The sequence below is a fragment of the Dermacentor variabilis genome, unplaced genomic scaffold, assembly GCF_050947875.1.
Source record: "Dermacentor variabilis isolate Ectoservices unplaced genomic scaffold, ASM5094787v1 scaffold_12, whole genome shotgun sequence".
NCBI classification, from domain to species: Eukaryota; Metazoa; Arthropoda; class Arachnida; order Ixodida; family Ixodidae; genus Dermacentor; species Dermacentor variabilis.
In genome coordinates this window covers 27,409,856-27,430,099 of record NW_027460280.1, presented here as the reverse complement: position 1 = coordinate 27,430,099, position 20,244 = coordinate 27,409,856, and the positions used below count along the sequence as shown (strand labels likewise).

Below are 20,244 nucleotides of genomic sequence, written 5' to 3'. Positions count from 1 at the left end.
AATACTTGAAATCTCTGGGAGCTGCTACATAGGCTTAACTGGCCAATGCATTAACGATAGGCGTGTACTGACTCAAGCTATCTGGTTTAGGCCACTTGGCAGAACAATAAAAAATGTGGTTGCAAATTGGTGTTTAGGACATGCTCAACTTAAGGTCGATACCATGGAACAGTATGCTGTTTGTGAAGTGTGTTACATCCTAAAGTAAAAGCTAGTGCGAGTTGGTATGGCATATTCGCTAGCAGAAAGTGAATTGTATCGCATAACACATAAAAAGAGGAACACCCACACACGGAGCGCTACTTGCAATTGACAATTTATTGCCTTTCAGCGGAGCAAATATGAGAAAACCAAGGTGATCAAAAACAAGGATTGCCCATTGCTAGCAAGCTGAGCCTTGTCACATAACCCTTCAGCTGCGCGTGACACACCAGAAAAAATGAAAACTGAACAATATCAGCACAAAATTTTCTTTTCCTTTGTGATCAGGGCATAAGGAAATCAATTTCTTTTGAGTTCAGGGAAACATGATTGTGCACTGCAAAATCAATGAAATGATTTATTCCCCAATATGTACAAAAGGCAGATACAACTAGGGACTGAAGTGTAGGGGTGGCAGTTGCGATCCACGATTGCAAGATCTGGGGAAATCTGCTCCACCACACATGGCCATAGCAAGCTCTAGGTTTGAGACTATGCAGAGGTAGTTCGGCAGTGTGTATTTATTATAGCAATTAATTCATAATTGGTTTTCTGAGTTATACGTAACTGAAACTTTGTTTCAACGTGTCGAAAACACTACTATGGGTTTTGCAAGCTTCCTTTGCTTAAATCAGCATTTTGGGGTACCAAACTTGGTGTATCAAAATGTATGTTTAGGATTGTGATATCGAGAACATGACTGCTGGCTGGGCCAAGTTGGCACATTGCTTAGACACAACCCATGCTGCCTATTTATTTCAGCTTGCTTTCATGTGGCTATTTGCGTGTTGGCCTCGACTTGCCTGTTGGTGATAACCCAAGAAAGCTAATGTAGTGGTACCTATAGCTGGTGCGGCTATACATCCATCACGGTGGACATTGAAATGATCGCAACGCTGCCAGAGTGTGTACGTTCGGGAGAAGAGCAGCGTTTTTTGTGTGGCAGTTCTCCTCAGATGTGTTTTATTGTTTATGGAGGTAAGCGTTAAGATTTTGTCATAACTGTAGAAATCTTGTGTACATGAATGCACTCGCATTAAACACAACTGCATAAAATTGCAAATATTGCAAGTGCAGGAACCTGTTGTTTCGCTTGCGTGAATTAAAGTATTTATGGAAGTGTGTTGCAAAGTATAAAATTATCGCATATACGGCAAGGTGAGGTGCAATAAATTCTCAGACGCGCTTAATTATGCTTTTGCTCACTTCTACTCCATAATATTTGGTTTAGTGTTGGTAAAGTGCTGTCAAACTGTGCATGTATTGTTGCAGTGTATTGCAAGTATGAAAAGTGAAGTTGAAAACAACAAAGTGCAGTTTGCGCTCATGTAAGCCAACATATTAGTCAAAGAATTGTTTTGCAGTTTGAGAATGAGCGACTCGGGAGGCATATCCAATTGCTAGCCATTGGAAGAGACTGACAAGGGTTAAGTTTGCCAGCAGTGAAGAAAACCAGTGAAATGCCAAAGCAGTGATTTTTAAAATAAATATTGCCTATCTTTTCAATTCCACTTTTTCGGTCCTTGAGGAATGCGAGGAAAGATAATGGGGCACAGAGGGCAAAAAGACGGCTGCAGCAACTGCTGGGGATTTGAAGGTGTGCGATTATAGGAAAGGTACTTTATGGGTGCTTGATGCTTGGGATGGGTGAGAGAAGCATTGTGATGCATCCATTTATGAGGCATACTGCATATAGCAGTTGCGTGTGGCTTTCTTTCTGTGTCACTCAATGCTTGACAACTATTTTCCGTTTTCTACTTTCCATATATCTTTCTCAGAATATTGCACACGTTTTCTACTTTGGAAAATCATTGATAGAAAGTTGCCTGCATTCCTTTCTGCGCCTGGAAAACAGCAATTGCGTTTTCAGGCTGGTCATTACATTGCTGGTTCATAAACTGTGTGGCACTGCCACCATCTGTGTCATTTGCAAATGTAAGGGGGTCAAGGGACACCAATTACACTCTGCTTCCTTGCGTGGGCACTAGAAAGTGTGCACCTCTTGCAGCCCACTCCTTTGAGGAAGGGGAGAACTGACATACACTGTCAAGCCTCAATATTCCTTTTCCGTTGCTTCAGCCACAGGACTGGGTGCCATCCTTTCACACACTAAAAACCAACCTGTTGTATTCTGTGTTTTCAAGTCCACCACTGTTCTGTACACATTTACTTCCTTGTCAAGTTTTCTAAAACTATATAGCAGCAAAATCAAGTCCCTTACTGATGCTTCAGAAGCAGACAATGCTGTACGACGCTGCCACAGCATTCAGGCACTATGGTACACGTGATGGGGAGCCATAGTACTAGCCTCTGACACAAGGATGGAGAAAGTGTTTAAATGAATGCTGCACAGCCAATTTGGTAATTTCCTTTGTCAGGAAAATGATTAAAATGCAGAATCCAAGTGGTAAAACCAGAATTTTATCTTTTTAATAATCACCAAAGCTACAAAACTGAAGAGCAACCTTACCAATGTTGGGAATAATGTTCCAAAGAGTTTAAAGCATAATCAATGGTTTTGTTACTTTGGAGATAAACTGCATGTGTGAACTTTATGCAAATGCCATGACATTATATACAGTATTCTTGGTGGTGCTCCTTTCAGCACCAGGTAATGCAATTTTAAAATCTGTTATTGTTATGAAACTGTAAGGAAACCTAAGGTTAGTTTAAAAGGTAATAAGAAAACTTAGTTTTATTGAACAATGCAGACGAAGAGATGTGATCTCGTTGCCAAACCTGAAGGGAGGGGGGGGGGGGGGAACCAGTAAGCACAAAATCTGCTTTTGCAGTTCAAATAAAAATATGGTCACTGTACAGAACAACTGCACTCTTGCACATCAGGGCCAGAACTAAGCATAGGCAAGACTGAAAAGAAGGCTTCTTCAGATGCAGAGGTCCCTCAGTGACGAGGGAAGTAGTTGCAGCTGCTCCAATATGGTGGATGCAGGAACACTATTTGCGTGGGCACACATGAACTCCAGGCATGAGAGTTGGTCCAGCGATACGTCTGGGAAGCAATAGCGCATAAGCTGCCTGCAACAAGAAAAAGAAAGGTGCAAAACAAAGGTGAAGTCTCCAACAGTATTAAAAACAAGGCTGTAGCTGTCAGGAAGTTTTAAATTAATGACTGCAAATTTGGGGGACAGTTGTGAAAACGGGACTCCCTGCCACTCCGAAGTACATTTATTTTGCATTTTCAGCGCACTCCCTGCTTCAAGAAGGAACTTATGCAAAAAAGAACATTGCATACTTGTTGTGCAATCTATTGAGAGGCCATCTAAAGTCACAAAAAGCTTGTGCGAGTTATTTCTGACTGCAGGTGATGCAAATGTCTCCATGCTCTGTCTCAGCAGGGCAGCCATGATGAACCAGTGTTGAGGGTCTGTCCGCATTTTGAAAAACGAAGAGATTTATAAACTGCTGATGAATGACTGAATTGAAAGGAACTGAAAATGGAGAACCAGCTTCTGTGTAGTCCGCTAAATCAACACTTGCGGGAAAGAAAAAAACAACGCTGCCGGGACTGAGGATTGAAAGGCAGCCATAATTATGGCCAATGTGGCAGGTCCATCCATCCAGAACATGATGGACGAAGAAATTTACGTACTGTTCACAATAGTGAAATAGGAGAAGGCAATTATTTAGGCAGATTCCTTCAGAGCTACACAACTTGAAAATAGAAGATAGAAATAATAATAGCTTTGCAAAGCATGCCAATAAAAGGAGTCGCATGATTTCAATGTAGAAAGAATTTTTGCCAATTTTGCTTGAAGCTATTATGCAGCAATAAAATTCATGGTACCACAAAATCAAGCTTTGAGTGCCTATCACTACTGTAGCTCAAACTGGAGCAGATGACCATTCATTTTAGGTGCTCTTTCAGGCTACAAAATGTGTGGTCCATGTCCCCTAAATTCAGTGCGTGCTTAGTTTCAACCAGTGGAGCATGACCGAGAGAAAGTTCTACAGAAGCAGAAGTTTGCCATTTCATCAATTTTGTCCTCAGCTGACAGCATAATATGAAGCCAATGGGATTAACTGCTTTTTCAACAATCTTTTCAACAATGGTAAAGCATGATGGGGGCCTCATTAGATGGACCTATTACATGTTAGCTAAAAGACTAACTAGTAGCACATAAGAAGGCAGACCACAGTTACACAAATGGGGCTGCAACCGCAATGCTCGGGGAACATGCCCCTTGCCTGCTTTCTATGTGCTCAACATGGTAATGCACATGTACAACTCGTTCAACAACACAGCTGTATACTCAGTTCCATACTTAGCAGGAAACACTGTGGAAGGGACATTTCACACTAAACTTGCAGCCAAAAAAAGTAATGCACCACATATTGAAAGCTAACATAAAAATTAACTTCATATTGCAGGCAAAAAACATGCGAGCTGTGCCTAGCAGACATTAAAGGGGCCCTGAACCACCTTTTATTGAAGAGGATAAATGCATTTGAAATTAAAATAAGTTATTTCAAAAATACTTTGCCGCAAAATGTACTTCAATACATTCAGAGTTATTGGCAATCAAACACGGCCTTTGCAGTGCTTCCGCTCATTCTTCAATGCCTTGCACTGTGAAGTCTATGGTGAAGTGGGGTGTGCCCACAACACTCCGCCTTCTAAACGTCACCATGGCATGCAGTTCAAATTTCATTTTGGATGTTAACGTAGACACCACTACTTCCGATTTTGGAACCTACGACACACCAAACGTAAGCCAAATGCGGTTGTCCTCAGCGAGCCACAGTGCGCTTAGCAAGTGGACTCGTCATGGCACCCCGCGGCGGTCGCGGTATCTATGCTGCATAGCAGCCTGCAGCTTCATGCAACTGTAGCGTGTATGTGCAGTGTTTATTTTATGCACGACAGGGCTTGAGAGCATGCTCGCTCGCACTCATATGCTACATTGACCATACTACGTGGTGCGGACTGGCTTTGTTTTTCACCAGCTTGACTGTCGGATAGTAGCCACATCCAACTTGAGCATTTTTGAAGCACTATCAATTAGTCTACCAAGGCGTCCAAGGAGGAGCGGCCAGGAGTGAGCACGCACTGGCAAGCGTGTGTGTGGTCTGACCTTAAGTTTCAAGCGGTTCGAGGCTAGTTGAGCATTCAGAACTAGTCAAAATTAGCAAGACCCGCCGGCTATAACACCGATAAGCAGGGTGGCCACAGTTTAATTCCTATGCGGGCAGCCGCGGCCGAGCGTGAGCAGATGATAGTTGGCTTCTTCCAGAACTATGTAATTATAATCAAAATTCAAAAGCACATTTTCGCTTACTTTCGCCTGTTTATTGAACTTCATCAATAAATAGTGTTACGGGGATGTTGGGAGTATAGAAATACTGTATTTACAATATATACACAAGCAGAGTCAGTGTACTTAAAAATGACTGACCAGCAACAACATGCAACAGCCAGCGTCTCGCAATCTTCTTCTGCCTCTTCTTTTATCCTTCCGTAACAATATACACAGTAACATAGGAAGAAGCACATTACATTTGCCGGCAATGGCCAGACACATGTGCATAATCATTCTTGTCCAAGGACAATTCATGCTCCCTAAGTCTTACATTGATGCACCGGTTGGTTTGCCCTATGTACACTCACTCACACTTGAGCGGGAAAGAGTACACCACATTGGTAGTGCAGCCTACATACTTACTAACATGATCAACTTTGCACCTTACATTAGAATTACGCTCTGCTCCACTTGCTCGCCTTTCAACTGCTGGACAAATAGCGCTCAATTTTCCAGGAGCCGAAAAGACAACCTGCACCCCATAACGACTTGCAACGTTCTTCAGGCCATGGGACAAGTGGTGTGCATAGGGTGCAACTACCGCATTCTTCTTCCTGCTTTTTCCTTCGGCCTCCTGCTTCCTCGAGTTCTTTACCCATTTACTCAACTTCTCACAGCTACCCGTTATTAAGCTGCCCCGGTACCCAGCTTCCTTCAGCCTGACTGCCTCATGTGCAAAGGCATCAGCCAATGCATGCCCACATGTTTTTACCATGGTGGAGACGCAAAGTACGGAGACGCAAATGGCATTTTTTACGACTTTGGAATGACCTGAGGTGAAGTTCAAAGTTGGTAGAATGGGGGAAAGATTCCCAACACACATGGTCATCTAAAAAACATAGTCTAAGGTGCAGTGTCATTAATGTGCAGGGTCAAGGCATGCATTACGGAGCAGAATGATGAAATGCTTTGTCCAAAAATGTGGTGTTACTGTTGAAAAGTTTCCTTGAACGTTTGTCATGCTACCTGAAGGCGACAATAGTTGGATGGAATGACTTGCTTTTCATACAGAAGGCTGGTATCTGTATCACATCCAGAGTGGCTACTGTCCTAAATAGCTTTTTTCTGGCGCAGGTGGATGTGGCATTAGAATGCCTTCTTTCTGGGATAGCCATCAAGACATTCAGATATGTTGATTTTTTGGGGGTTCTAATTGACACAGATGACTCTACCAAGAAGTTGTAAGAAATAATGGGTGTTTTCAGTGACCTTGGTCAGGGTTTGAGGTTCATCTCGGAGCAACCAAATGAGGGTGAACTACAATACCTTGAACTTAGACTATGTTTTTTAGACGACCATTCTGTTGGCAATATTTCCCCCGTTCTACCAAGCCCCTGTTGAATTTCACCTCAGGTCATTCCAAAGTTGTAAAAAAATGCCATTTGCATCTCGGTACTATGGGCCGCCCTGGTAAAAACATGTGGGCATGCATTGGCTGATGCCTTCGCACGTCAGGTAGTCAGGCTGAAGGAAGCTGGGTACCCGAGCAGCTTAATAAGGGGTAGCGGTGAGAAGTTGATTAAATGGGTAAAAAACTCAATGAGGCAGGAGGCCGAAGGAAAAAGCAGGAAGAACGTGGTAGTCATACCCTATGCACACCACTTGTCCCATGGCCTGAAGAACATTGCAGGTCGTTATGGGGTACAGGTTGTCTTTTCGGCTCCTGGAAAATGAGCGCTATTTGTCCAGCGGTCTAAAGGCAAGCAAGTGGAACAGAACGTAATTCTAATGTAAGGTTCAAAATGAATCATGTTAATAAGTATGTAGGCTGCACTACCAATGTGGTCTACTCTTTCCCGCTCAAGTGTGGGTGAGTGTACATAGGGCAAACAAGCCAGTGCATCAATGCAAGACTTCGGGAGCATGAATTGTCCTTGGACAAGAATGATTATGTATATGTGTCTGCCCATTGCTGGCAATGCAATTGTAAACCTCTGCTCAAAGAGACAATAATTTCGTTTAAGCATACTGATGTATCCACCAGATTAGTCATGGAAGCAGCCCACATTGAGCGAAATGGCACATGGTGCATTAGCCAGTCTTCAATCGCGCTTTCTCAGCAGGAATTTGCCTAGATAGCTCGATACAGTAACACACGTCCTGTATCCACGTGGCCTGGTTGTGCGTTCCTCAATTGACTATGTGATCGCCTATGTCGCTTGTATTCCTGATGTATGTTTCAGTAAATTTAGTTGCGAGTCAGTGCTCGTCCTGTGTCCTCTCACTCCATTGTCGTTTTGCTCGCACTGTTACCATTATGAAGGTAATATGGGTTTCCTGGCTTACCACAACGCCGTTCGGGGTACTCAGGTATTCCAGAACATTCCAGCAAAATGCTCCTCCTTAGTGCCCCCTTTTAGACCAACTGAGCCACTCACCTGGTCAAAGGGAAGCAATTAACACTTACCCATAAAAGCTACTGGAAACCACTCCTGGGTATGACATTTGCTGTAGGCTGGCAGGGTTCACAGCACACTTGGGCTTCACAGGTTTGCCCTGGGAAGCAGATCATAAGACAGCACTGCATTTATATGATACCAGAGTAGTAGAAGAGCAGCATGAAGTGCTCATAATAATATTGGTCTTCGAGTTAATTTCTTTGGCAGGATCAATGCAGGTGACGCTCATGGGAGGATCATGGAGCAAGTTGATATACAACATGAGTTGCACCGACTCTGGGATTGGTGCATGCAATTTACATAAGAGAGCCTGCTTCAGTACCAAAGACGCCCAGAAAGAAGCTATAAACAGTTGAAATGCACACTAAAGCATCACAAAGTGGTTTATGCACATCGACACTACCATCTTAATTAAGCAAAAAAAAAAAAAAAGAAAACTTGCCGTGGGTAGGACTGGTGTGAAATTGGCCCATGCATAGGCATTGCAATGACTTTGGGATTTGCTCTCACACTTTGCAGCAGCATCTTTGACAGGTGCAGCTACGGGCGACGCTTTCACGTTGCCATGTTTACGGGGTGTTAGGTGTCTTCACTGTGCTCTGCTTATACATGTGTAGAGGGCATGGGAGAAGTAGCAGGGTGCTTGCTCCCCCAGATGAACAGCTAGCATTATGAATTGTGTGACTGAGTGTCTGTCTTAGCAGGCAAGTAAATGTATAGCATTGTACACAGAGTACTTCCAAAGTATTGTACATGCATAATGTCATCTGCAGTTTGTCTTAACAGAAGTGATCCACACAACTAAAAAAATCAGCTATGCCTGAGGCACCCAAATATTGATGACAAAACAATAAACGAAAAGTATTAAAACCAAAAGGCAGACATAAGAAAGACCATATGAAGCTAACAGATAGTGAAGCCAAGGAATTCATAGATGAAATTATTTGTGATTTTAATTGAGGCTTAGAAGTGATAAGGTAAAGGGAATTGAAAGTGGAAAAAAAAATTATGCAAATCCGATGCACTGTGGGAATCGGTGTAAGCGAAGCTTTCCGTGCTGGATGCTTTGATTGGTGATAATTTGCAGTGATGTTGACCGCTAAAGCTTAATTTCTTCAACGTTCGGGCTAACACGAGAGTGGTGAGTTGATGTTAAATGTTACCTTGAGTGCACCACTGCTGTTTATCTGCATAGTACACAGAACACACAGGGAAAGGTGTTTGCTTGAGGCCATGCTTGTCAATTTATTTAGTAAGCGAATATTTACATGTTTATACAGCCGATAAAACTGCTATCCTTACTTCGTATAGCTGTCTAATAATTTGCTATTGCAATTGATGCTTCGCCTTTTGGGCAAAATTGCGACTTTTTGCATTTACATATGCTTCTCATTACATTCTCGTGTGCACATTTTCAAGGCCTCGAACTATGTGTATAAGAATGCATCAAATTTTTTTATTTTTGTAAGTTTATTTCCTTTTTTATTGTTGTTATTCATGAATGAAGAGTACATACATACCAACACAAAATATTTTTTTCTCACTTTACAGTCACCCTACAAAAATTACAGTAAATTTTTTTTCGAAATAGGTCCCTAATAAGAATTGGAATCTGCAATTAAAAAATTGACCCTGGGCGGTCGCACATGGTGAAAAAAATCTACCCTGAAAAGGTTAGGCATTACGATTTCTCATGCAGATAGTGCATGCCTCTTCAAGTAATCCAGCTCAAAGAGTACAAATGTGCCATCTGCTACAGGCAATATATAAATGTTCTGTTAAATATTAAAATGTCCCATATAAGGGATCATAGTGCGTGTGCGTAACAAACACAATTTGCTTTCTATTTGTCAGCAGTGCACTAATAGAAGCAGCAGCAGGCCAGCACACCAAAATGGCACGAAAAAAGTGCAGGAAGTGCTTAACCCTATCCAAGGGGATGCGTGCAAACTTACTGCATGATTCTCAAACCACAGAGTGTATGAGAAGTGCAGGTCCCCATCCACCCACATGGCAGTGAAGGATCCCTCATGGCTGTAACGCTGGGCAAACTCCCAGCCTTTCCACACCTGCAAGGCATAACAGAAAAGCACAGATCTCACTTATACTAGTGGAAGTTTTTCACGCAATTGGCAAGCTAGCTTGGTGAAGCACCAATCTTTGACAGCTACCACGAGTGCAGCTAGTACCGACTTTTTCTGCAGCTCTGCAAGTTGATGGCCTTACAAAACTCTGCAGACCTTGAAAACTTTCATCCATAGACTAAATTCCTACTTTCTTCCTGAGGAACACAAGAGACACAAATTACAAGGAAAGCGACCAGATAGGTGCAGTGAATCTTCATCCCTACTTTCAATGCACAGTGCTCAGGGTGAAACGTGGTACCACTGACAATGTTCCCCCTTCTCCCCTTTTACTTGAAACATCCCTCAGTTTGGTCAGCATAGGGGGTCGCTTGCTAAAACTACATTTAACGAAAACATGTAAAAAATTCTGAGCTATTATCGCTTATATCTTTGCAACCGCACTGCCCATGTGCTTTACTTTAGTATCGTTGTGTCAATGAAAGAAGCCATTACTCGATCATGCATGTATTACGTGCACAGATGGCGCCATTGTCACACACAATGAAATCTGAGCTAAATTTATTTGCTTGCTCGGCATTCAGAGAAGCATAGCTTGGCAGTACGTTTGTTGATCTGAGTGTGAGTGGTTGCATTTGAGAGCGCTCACTCTGCCATAGTAGGTAAAATCCATCAAACTCAAACCTGTGCTTATCAGGAGTTATAAGGCATACAAGTGTGCAATTTGTTGCAGAAATTTGATGGTTGCTCGGCTATGACTCCCTCACATTCGACACAGAAGGTCCAGGAATGGTGGGAGGAGACTCGCGCAGCAAGACAGAGGGTTGACAATTCTCGCCCACTACCTTTGACCACGGCAAGCTCACAACGAATAAGGGAGTGAGCATGATTGCAAGATTAGCCCTTTGAGAGTCAGTATACCGCGCCACGAACCAGTCCAAAAATGGTCGATGCCGTATATTTATGGCGCCGTCTATACGTTCAGAAAGCGCGCCAATTTCCTAACTCTTTCTTTTCTGTCGTGTGCTGCCACTCTGTGGGAATAAAGGCAATTTTTTTTTTTTGTGCCTCCCTCTCTTGGTACTCGTTTCATGGTTTGTTTTAGCGCTAGTTTTATCCGGTACGTCTATATACTACCGCTCGTGCATTGGCGCGCTGGCGGGCAGACGGCGGTTTGGGTTTTGTTCCGCGGATGGTTTCGGCTTCTTGCGCTTGCAAAACTGATGACTATCTCGTTACTAATCGCTAAAAGGGAGACAGCTTGTTTCTCACTGGTTTAGTTCTCACAGGGGTGCACATATGAAGGATGCCACCATGCATGCATTTCCTTTGCTTTTTTTTTTTTTACAGTCGCGAAAACTAATTGCCTCTGGTTGGCGATAAGATGCGGATTAGTGTAAGTTTGTCACACGTTGTGCCTTTTTGACGGGCACACAACCAGACAGTTTTCTTGAGTGTGCGCACCCACGCAGTTCGATTTCGCTATGGATGTATACATTTGATATTAGCGTAAGAGCAGGAACATTTAAGTCTTGCGAAAGGTTTTCGTGTGCGCATTTGCAAGGCCTTGAACTATGTGTATAAGAATGCATCAAATTTTCTTTTTGTAAGTTTATTTCCTTTTTTACTGTTGTTATTCATGAATGAAGAGTACATATACACCAACGCAAAATATTTTTTTCTTACTTTACCGCCACGCTAGAAAAATTGCGGCAAATTTTTTTCAAAATAGGTCCCCCCCCAAGAAGAATTGGAATCTGCAATAAAAAAAATATACCCTGGGCAGTCGCACATGGCAAAGGAAATCGACCCTCAAAGGGTTAGACTGTAGGACCGTTACTAGCTGTATCAAAAGTTAAGCATGGAAACTTTGTAACGTGTGAACAAATGTCACATGTGTATTCACTCATGTCATTTCTGTACACTAGTGCCCATGCACCCTAAGCAGCATGCACAATACGTTTCACATATTCCACTGTGGCTGTGTCCCTGTGATAGAGTCTACCCAATAATTTTTTTTTTCTGTGTATGCTATGCCACGAGATGTGGTGGTGCTCCATCCAGAACTTCCAGCATACCCATGTTCGAGAACAAGGTTACAACTATTGTTATATTTCAAAGGGAGCCAACTACCAGTGGTCATCATCTTCAATAACAGCAGCAAGCAATGGTAGAAAGCTCAAAGCGCTTATAGTATGAGAAATGGCTCCTGGAGGCCAAATGGCATTCAATTTTCACTTGTAACTATAAAAGTATATGTGCACCTTTCAATGAGAACTTTGGGGAGAGCTGAGGACATTTGCATGGCAGCCAATGTACAGAACAGTTGAAAAGTCCAGCCAAATTATGGCACTAGCACAATAGTAAAAAAAAAGCACAAGGTATCACTTGCACAATGCAAGCAAAGCTGAAAGGGCATGTAGTCTTGAATTCTCAAAGAAACTTCATGAATTTAAGCAGTTCAGTCCACTTATGATACTGACAAGCTAGAAAATTCATCACTATACCCATTTATTACAGTAGAACCTCATTGATATGTTGCTGCTTACATACGTTTTCCCAGCGCCAACGTTCGCAATCAAGAACACAAAAAATGACCCAGTAGAGTAACTTTCTTTTACCGGTTCATACGTTCCCGGAAAACACGATTTTTTGGTGCCAACGTTCAGTACGTCACCAAACTGTGATCGTATGATATGTTTTCCAGCCACTAGATCCCATGTAAACAAGAAAATGGGCGAGATGCGCATGATTGAGAACAGTATATAGCCACCCGTCTCACGTAAAAACAACGGCGCGCACAGTTTCTTATTGCGGTACCAGAAAATCTCTGCTCGGGTCGTCGCACTCTGCATTCACAGCTATCGCCGCCACACCTATTGCTATAAGCATGTTCACCTACCTAGTCTACAGTGCGTGGTGCGTAGTGCCATTGGTAGCGTATTGCACGCATTTAGTAGGTGATAATCTGAACGCACCGTTCACTGCTGCAGGTGGCACGATGCAAGCACCACGTTTCGCTTCGGCATGCGGCGTAGCCCACCAGCTCGATTTCGTCTCGGTTTCCCGTCGCGCCCACCACGCAATCGGAAAACAATGAAATGCGTCTCGGGCCGCCAGAGCAGCACCAGCTCGACGAGTGTCACTGTCTCAGGCCGCAGCAATCCGCATGACGCTTCGCATTACGTAGATGTCGGCAATGGTTGAATCTGTCAAATTTTTTTAGTTATTTGGTTCGTACGCTTTCCCAGTTAGTATGTTTTTTCTCGCGATTTTTTTCTTTCAAAACATATGAACAAGGCTCTACTGTATATTCAGACTGACATAAATATACTTCCCAACTTGCTTAAATAAAGGCCATACATTTGTCTAATGATGTTCTCCAATCTTAGCACAGTGTGAAGTAAACCATGTGCTCCAGAAGTCCATGTCAGGTCATCTTTGAGGCCATGCATTGTTGATGACAACACTTCATCATTAATTATTGCAGAGTAGTACTACAGTGCAGTAGAACAAGGAATGTCGCTGAAGCAGTGCACATATCTCTCTGAAAACCAGAGCTTAATCAGTATACCTGGCATACTGAGATGAAAGTATCATTATACTCAGTTAATTTCACAGAACTAATACAAAAGCTGATGACACGAAAGTATTGAACTGTTACAAGCAATGCATTGTTATATGTGGTGTCATTACGAGTGGACTGCAGTGTGTATTAAAATCTACTTTTACATCGGGAAGAGATGGTTCCTGCTAAAAAAACAATTTACAGCTCACAACCAAAATGTGGGATGTTTCAGTAACAACTATCTCCAATTATTAACAAAGTGATCAAAATTAAATAATTTTTGCCAGCCATTATTTATAGCAGTGGTGGGACATTAAACATTGTGTAAACATTGTGCAAGAATTGGCAATACTATCCTTAACTAAGCTTTACTAATAAACTTTGTATTTAACAACTTGGAACACATACACTGCAATTGCAGAATTAATGACGGTCAGTGCTTATGGTACAGTTAGTGGGAATCCGGAAACTGTCAGACGTTTCAAGATATTTATCCTGAAATCTGCCCCGGATACTTTAATATTTAACATTGCTTTGTACCCCTGTATGTAAGGACTGCTCTGTGAGAAAATAATTGGAATATCAAAGCATTTTGCCACAATTTTGCATCAAAACTTGTGCTAGCCTCAGTATTTCTATAACCTGTGTCAATTCCACAATTGCAACAATTTTTGTATAATCCCATAGCTTTGACACTTGGAGACAGTTGTTGTAGAAACAACCAGCAGGATACCCAGCAATGTACTCGCAAAAGAAGCAAAGGCCAGCCAGCTGTTACTAGGAATAGCCTCTGGCCTGCACTTCTTTGCGACAGGCTGTACAGCTGACTCACAATAATTCAAAATTTCAGTCAATCCAAGAAAACCTCAATATTGTTATGTTGCAGAAGTCACATATAAAGATGTATTTACAATATGCAATATGCATACAACGATGCATAAACATTCCACCTTACACTCCTGTAGGATTCCACCTCTACACATCAAATTGTCTTTTTCTGACTGGCAACACTCTTGGTTGCACCGTAACATAACCCTCGCCTGTAAAGGCGTCGTCTGAGCGCTAACTAGTATAAAGGAGGTGAACTCGTGGTAAAGTAAGGCTTCAGCCGGGATACATGCACAGCATCCGTGGGGACACGCAACTCCAGCTGAGTGATCTTAGTTGACATCGCCAAGCTGACGCAATATTAAGTAGGGCCCTTTGTAGCGCGGCAGCAGCTTTTCAGAAAAGCCGACGCAGCGACATGGTGTCCACAGGAGGACAACAGATCCAGGAGGAAATCAAACGTCCCGATGTTGGCTGTCGTACCGGACCTTCTGTATGGCCAGAGGCTCAGTGTGCCGGGAGTTGGCAATCTGGCATGCCGTGTGAGCCCGGGCAAAGACGTCTTGAGCTTATTCAGTGGATGTGTTCGTCAAGGAAGGAAGCAGTGTGTCAAAGGGCAAAGAAAGGTGACGGCTGAACAGAAGGTAAAAGGGTGAAAAGCCAGCGGTCTCGTGATGAGACAAATTATAGGCGAAAGTCACACAGGATAACAATGCTGTCCCAGTCACTGTGGTCGTGGGAAACGTAAAGGGTCGTCCACTCTTAGGGTGAAGACGGCTCAGCGTGGAATTGCTCAGCAGAGCGCCAGTGCATCCGGCGCGGCTGCACATCGAAGCAAAGCGGCACAAGTGCACAGGGTCCTAGGGGAAATGGTTTGCATTGTCTGCTACAGAGCTGGAGTGCGCCGCTCTAGCTCTGCTGAGAGTACACTTCACCAAATGCAGGTGACCGAGGTGGCTTCGCGGGAAAGTGCGCTTCACTCACAGGAGCATTTTCCAGCTGGCTTTGTCTACAGCTTGCGAAAAGCCTGCTGAGGCAACATGTATGAACAGAAACAAGCTCCTCAGCGCATAAACGACTTCGCATTTTTTTTCTTCTGGGAGATGAGGGTAAAAGAGCAGTTTTTTTTGCTTGCTCTTTATTAGGCTGGGGCCATTTTTATTTTGGCTGCCACAGCCCACAATGTTTTCAAATTTTGGAGCCACTTAACTAAAAAGGGGCTTTCGGTTAATTGGCTTTGCAGGGCAGAGAATAAAGCCAATGATGGCTGATGAGAGGATATTCGTATGGCATGAACAGTCAAATGCTGGTGTCAGTGACAACATTGTGTGCAGGGATGGCATTATAATGTACACTGGCAGACTGCAACCATAGAAGTGAAGTACATGTACAACAGACCTGAAAGTGTCCCTATTGCAAAGGTCTAAAAAGGGACCCTTAAGACTAACAGTTGGTCTGGTGAAGTACGTATTTCTTTAACATTTGATTTGCATTAATGTGGAAAAAGGCTCTTTAACAACAAAGAATGTGAAAGGTAGTTTCCTTGTCTGAATTCCATGCCAGTACATTAAAATGTCACAGATTTCAAGGCATTTTTGCATGTTTGGGCTGTTTTTGGTCAAGACAATTTTATAATTAGGTTCCTTTACAATGCAATGTAATCCTTGTTTTTTGATAAAACCATTAATTAGTCCCGAGCAGACACTCTCCAAATCTGATGACATTACAAGGAGCTAGGACGGGAATATCAAAGCCATCTTTCATTTTTGTGTCTTCGCTGCCTCTAGTACCACATGTTTTGAGTACTCCACAAGTATAACTTACCAATACAGCTTAACTTAAAGGAGCCCTTGAACACTTTTCAAGCCACTGTTTTTTGGTCATGGGTTGCGAAGATCGACGGTTGGAGAGATAAATTCAACAAGAATGGCAGCGACAGAGGTACACAGGCCAAAGTTATTCCGCCGAGAAATTAAAAAAAAAAAGAAAAAATCATGCACTCAACTCAGATTTTTCAGTCTAATGTTCCCACTACTGTCACCCGGTGACGTAACCCCTCAGTACCAATGGTAAGGGCCCTCAGTGCCTACACAGCGGAAGTTAGCACTCCATGGTTGCCCTACATGTTCTGTTCACATACTTCGGTTACTTCGGTATGCTGTTAATGCTATTACCATGGTAAAAAAGTACCTTTGCACATTCTAGTACATTCATGCTTGTCACTACTGGGTAGCAACCTGGGACTGCACAACGCCTCTTTTCTTCAGCGCAGCACCGCAAACAAGAAGAGTGCAGCCACAATGATGCACCGCAGTGAGAAAACTGTGCCACGTCAACAACACGCACGTGCGAAACGAGTCAGTGAGGCGAAAAGGCTGCTCAGGAGTGTACACAAGCGAGAAGAGGAGCTTTTGTGCTCAGAGGCAAAAAAATAGTCAGCGGGGCCTACCATGCTTTGTGGTCATAGTGTTTTTTGTTTTTTGTTTTTAATCACTGTGTTTGCATTATATAAAAAGTACAGCAAACAACAATAAAATGCAATTTTAATGTATCACGTTTTTGCTGCAATGCAGTGGTTATCTGCGACTGTTCTTAATCAATCTCGGAGGAGCAAGAGGTGACGTCGATGATGCTTTTGGTGAGCGCCACTGGGGGATGATTAGGTTAGCAGCGATGTAGTGATTTCTTTACATGATTCAAATATTAAATTTTTCATTACTGGCGCTTTGACCTATGCTGAAAGCATCTCCAATCATCAGTCTATGCAACCTGCAACAGAAAGATGGTGGCTTGAAAGTGTTTGAGTGCCCTTTAACATTCCCTTCTAGTGGCCCTTTAAGTGCTTTGCTCAACTCCAAATGTTCCTCAAGGCCAAGGAAAGTTCAAATAAGGAGCTGCTTGTTCTGGTTAACACAGATTCTGAGAAGAGCCATACTTTGTGGGTAGCTATGAGGGCAACTTAAACTATAACCAACCCCTTTATGCCAAATAACATCTGCAGTACAAACGTGCTCATTGTATATGGGGCTTGGCTCTACAGACGGACACATTACCCGGGCATGAAGCTCTGCAGTATCGATGATTGTTGCTAGCATCCGGTTGGCTGTTCGATTTATGTAAACAAAGTGGAGCAAGCCAGGAAACTGTGCAGAGAATCTGTTTGAATACACTCAAGGCAAACAACTCGCATATAATTTGCACTTGCACAAAAGGTAAAAATGATAAAGTAGTCACTTATGTAAGAAGCATGATGTGACCCTGGCACCTAGCATACACTGCTGCTTCACATCAGTGTATGCCATATGTCTATGTCACATCATGCGTTGTACTTAAGCGACTGTTTATTGATTTCACATTCTATTGTAAACAAGGCTCATGTGTAGTTGATGACACGTTAATCCCACTATCCTTTGTGCAATATGTTCGTTTTCTTTATTTATTCAATATTAAAGCAAGATATTTGTGCTAAGCATAAGCAAAGAAAAAAAATGCAATGCTTAAAAAATCACCCTGTAACACTACTACAAACACAATTAGAAGCTGCCAGTAATATAACGTGCTGTCATTAATATGTAAAAATCTGTACAAGCGTCCCATTACAAATAGAATACACAAAAAAGGTGTATATTCTAGCAACAAGTCTCGTGAGAATTATTTTCAATATGAGCTAGCTGGCTGAAGAAAGCAAACCAAATGTAGCGAAAAGAATACCATTGGCAGGCACACTTCCTGCCTACGTCATTACATAGTTAGTAATCATTACATTAGATAACTTGACAGGGATGTAAGAACTAAACTGACTGCCATAAGTTCCTTACAAAACAGTCTGACTGTTGTCTCTACAAAAATGTGGACAGCGCTAACTACAAGGGACAGCAGATGACATTCACAAGCACTGGGCCTCTAGCACCAATAAGAAAAACTAGTAGATTGCTTCCAGTGCTTTGGGCTTATACATACTGAAACAGCATGCACGAAACACTGAGTATGGAAAGAACAGGGTCCAAGTGCCGACTCTCAACTGAGGCACAACAGCACCACAGCATTCCTACAAGTAATGCTGAGGAGACAGAATTAACCCTTCGAATACAGAATCTCTTTGTCACATTTTCACGTTTTATGATTATTTGTTTTTTTTTCACTGTTTAAGGGGTGTGCTGTGGCACTCGTGTATATATTTGTGTGATTGTGTAGCAAAATTTTCGTTGAGAGTGAGCACCTGCTCCTTCATCTCTTTTTGTCTGTGCTTCATGTGCAGCATTTTTATGAACAAATGCCAACCCACGCACATTTCGATTCTTTTACATGGCAACGTTGAAATGAATCCGGTGCCTCTGCACAAGTGGCAGATGCTCTCCTACCAGGCATTCACTGTGAACAATAAGATTATCCTGTTGATTGTATACTCGGAAAACTCAACTCTTAATTACAACTGGCCCCAAAGACTGTGCGACACCTTTCCCTAGCCTTTTCCCTCTGTGGAAATCAAGAGCACAAAAAACTGATTGGCAAGTGCTTTGCAATGGTCAGACCACAGCGTTCTAGGTCTCTCAATCCCAAGCTGCACATGTAGGATTCTAGAAAATTCACTTTTTTCATGGCTCCCCAGGCCTTAAACCTTAATTCCCCAGCATTAATCGTTTGGAAAACTAGCGTGTTCCTCGCCAATGGGAGTTAGGATCACAGCTTCCCATGTATGAAGCACATGCTCAATCAGTAGGCCATTGCAATGGGATTGTGCAACACTTCTTCAAAGTCCTTGTGGCAGATGGGCAAGAGGCTGCAGGATGCTTTTCGTATTTTAAAAGCTGGTCAGATTCCACAGTAACTAGCAGTGAAACCCATTGCATCCCTCGCATTGCTCGTGCCCCCCTCTCTCACACTTTGCTGCATTTTATTACTGCACACAGACACATTTTACTTTTTGCATTACTTCTTTCCTGAACTTCTACTTTGGTCTAAAACGTTCATAAAGATGTGGTAAAGTGCAGGTGCCCCTTTAAAAAATGTGCAAGGAAGATGTGCCTGCTGTCACATAACTGTACATTATCACAGTAATGAACTTGCTTCTCCTGCCTTGCAGTAATCCTGTTGAAGAAGAATTCCTTTGTAATGCCAAGGTGCTGTATTAATAACCTGAGCTTGATAAAAATGGTGGCTGCACAGGAGGCAGGATAAAGTGGCACAAAACGGAGACGCTGTGGGCGCCGCACATAAGGTGCACAATAAAAAATCAGGCTAGCATGCGTCACACTTTTCAACAAAGGATACGAGCTGATGTGCAGGCCTTCGCCTGCCTTAACAAGCAGAAAGTCCATGTAGCTCTCAAGCTTCTTCTTGACAGCTGTACGGATCAACTCCTCCGAGTCTGCTAACATTGGTCGTGGTTCCACCTCACGAGCAAGTTCAGGATTCAAGACCAGCTCTCTGAATGCTGTCTGCACATTTTTTTTAAGCAGTAGAAGTGCTTCTTCAGACCTTGCAATGAGATGAGGACGACACTGAGGATGCAGTTCCCATGCCAACAAGATGATGCAAGATTAAAACAAGGCCTCTAACAGCAGTGTATACACACGTAGCGATGCAATTCAGACACACCTGGCAGCCAGTTCAGTGTTATCCAAGCCCGAGAGGTATTCAACAAAGCCAGACATCTTAAGATGTGCCCATTTTTTTGTGATTAGGCTGATGCATGTTGCTTCATCCTTTTCCAGCTGTAAAAAAAAAAAAAAAAAAGAAACAAAAAGGTGATAATTATGCAGATCACATGCACTGCATCAATGTTATGCAAAGGATTTGCAGTTACCTGGCTATATAGCATCATTTGGGGTTCTGCTAAGTGCTAC

The 20,244-nt window shown here is 42.7% G+C and overlaps 1 protein-coding gene across 2 annotated transcripts in view; it reads right to left on the bottom strand.

Annotated features, from left to right (window-relative positions):
• Positions 1 to 300: 300 nt before the first annotated feature.
• Positions 301 to 20,244, bottom strand: part of HPS1 (Hermansky-Pudlak syndrome 1 protein) — a 39,924-nt gene continuing 19,980 nt past the window's right edge. For both annotated transcript variants that reach the window (XM_075676736.1, XM_075676737.1), the window contains exons 9-14: positions 19,997 to 20,112; positions 19,670 to 19,876; positions 17,452 to 17,554; positions 9,874 to 9,987; positions 7,927 to 8,015; positions 301 to 3,237 (exon numbers count right to left, since the gene is read on the bottom strand). In XM_075676736.1, the coding sequence (XP_075532851.1) occupies positions 3,087 to 3,237; positions 7,927 to 8,015; positions 9,874 to 9,987; positions 17,452 to 17,554; positions 19,670 to 19,876; positions 19,997 to 20,112 (780 nt within the window). In that variant the 3' untranslated portion in view covers positions 301 to 3,086. The remainder of the gene's footprint in view (positions 3,238 to 7,926; positions 8,016 to 9,873; positions 9,988 to 17,451; positions 17,555 to 19,669; positions 19,877 to 19,996; positions 20,113 to 20,244) is intronic.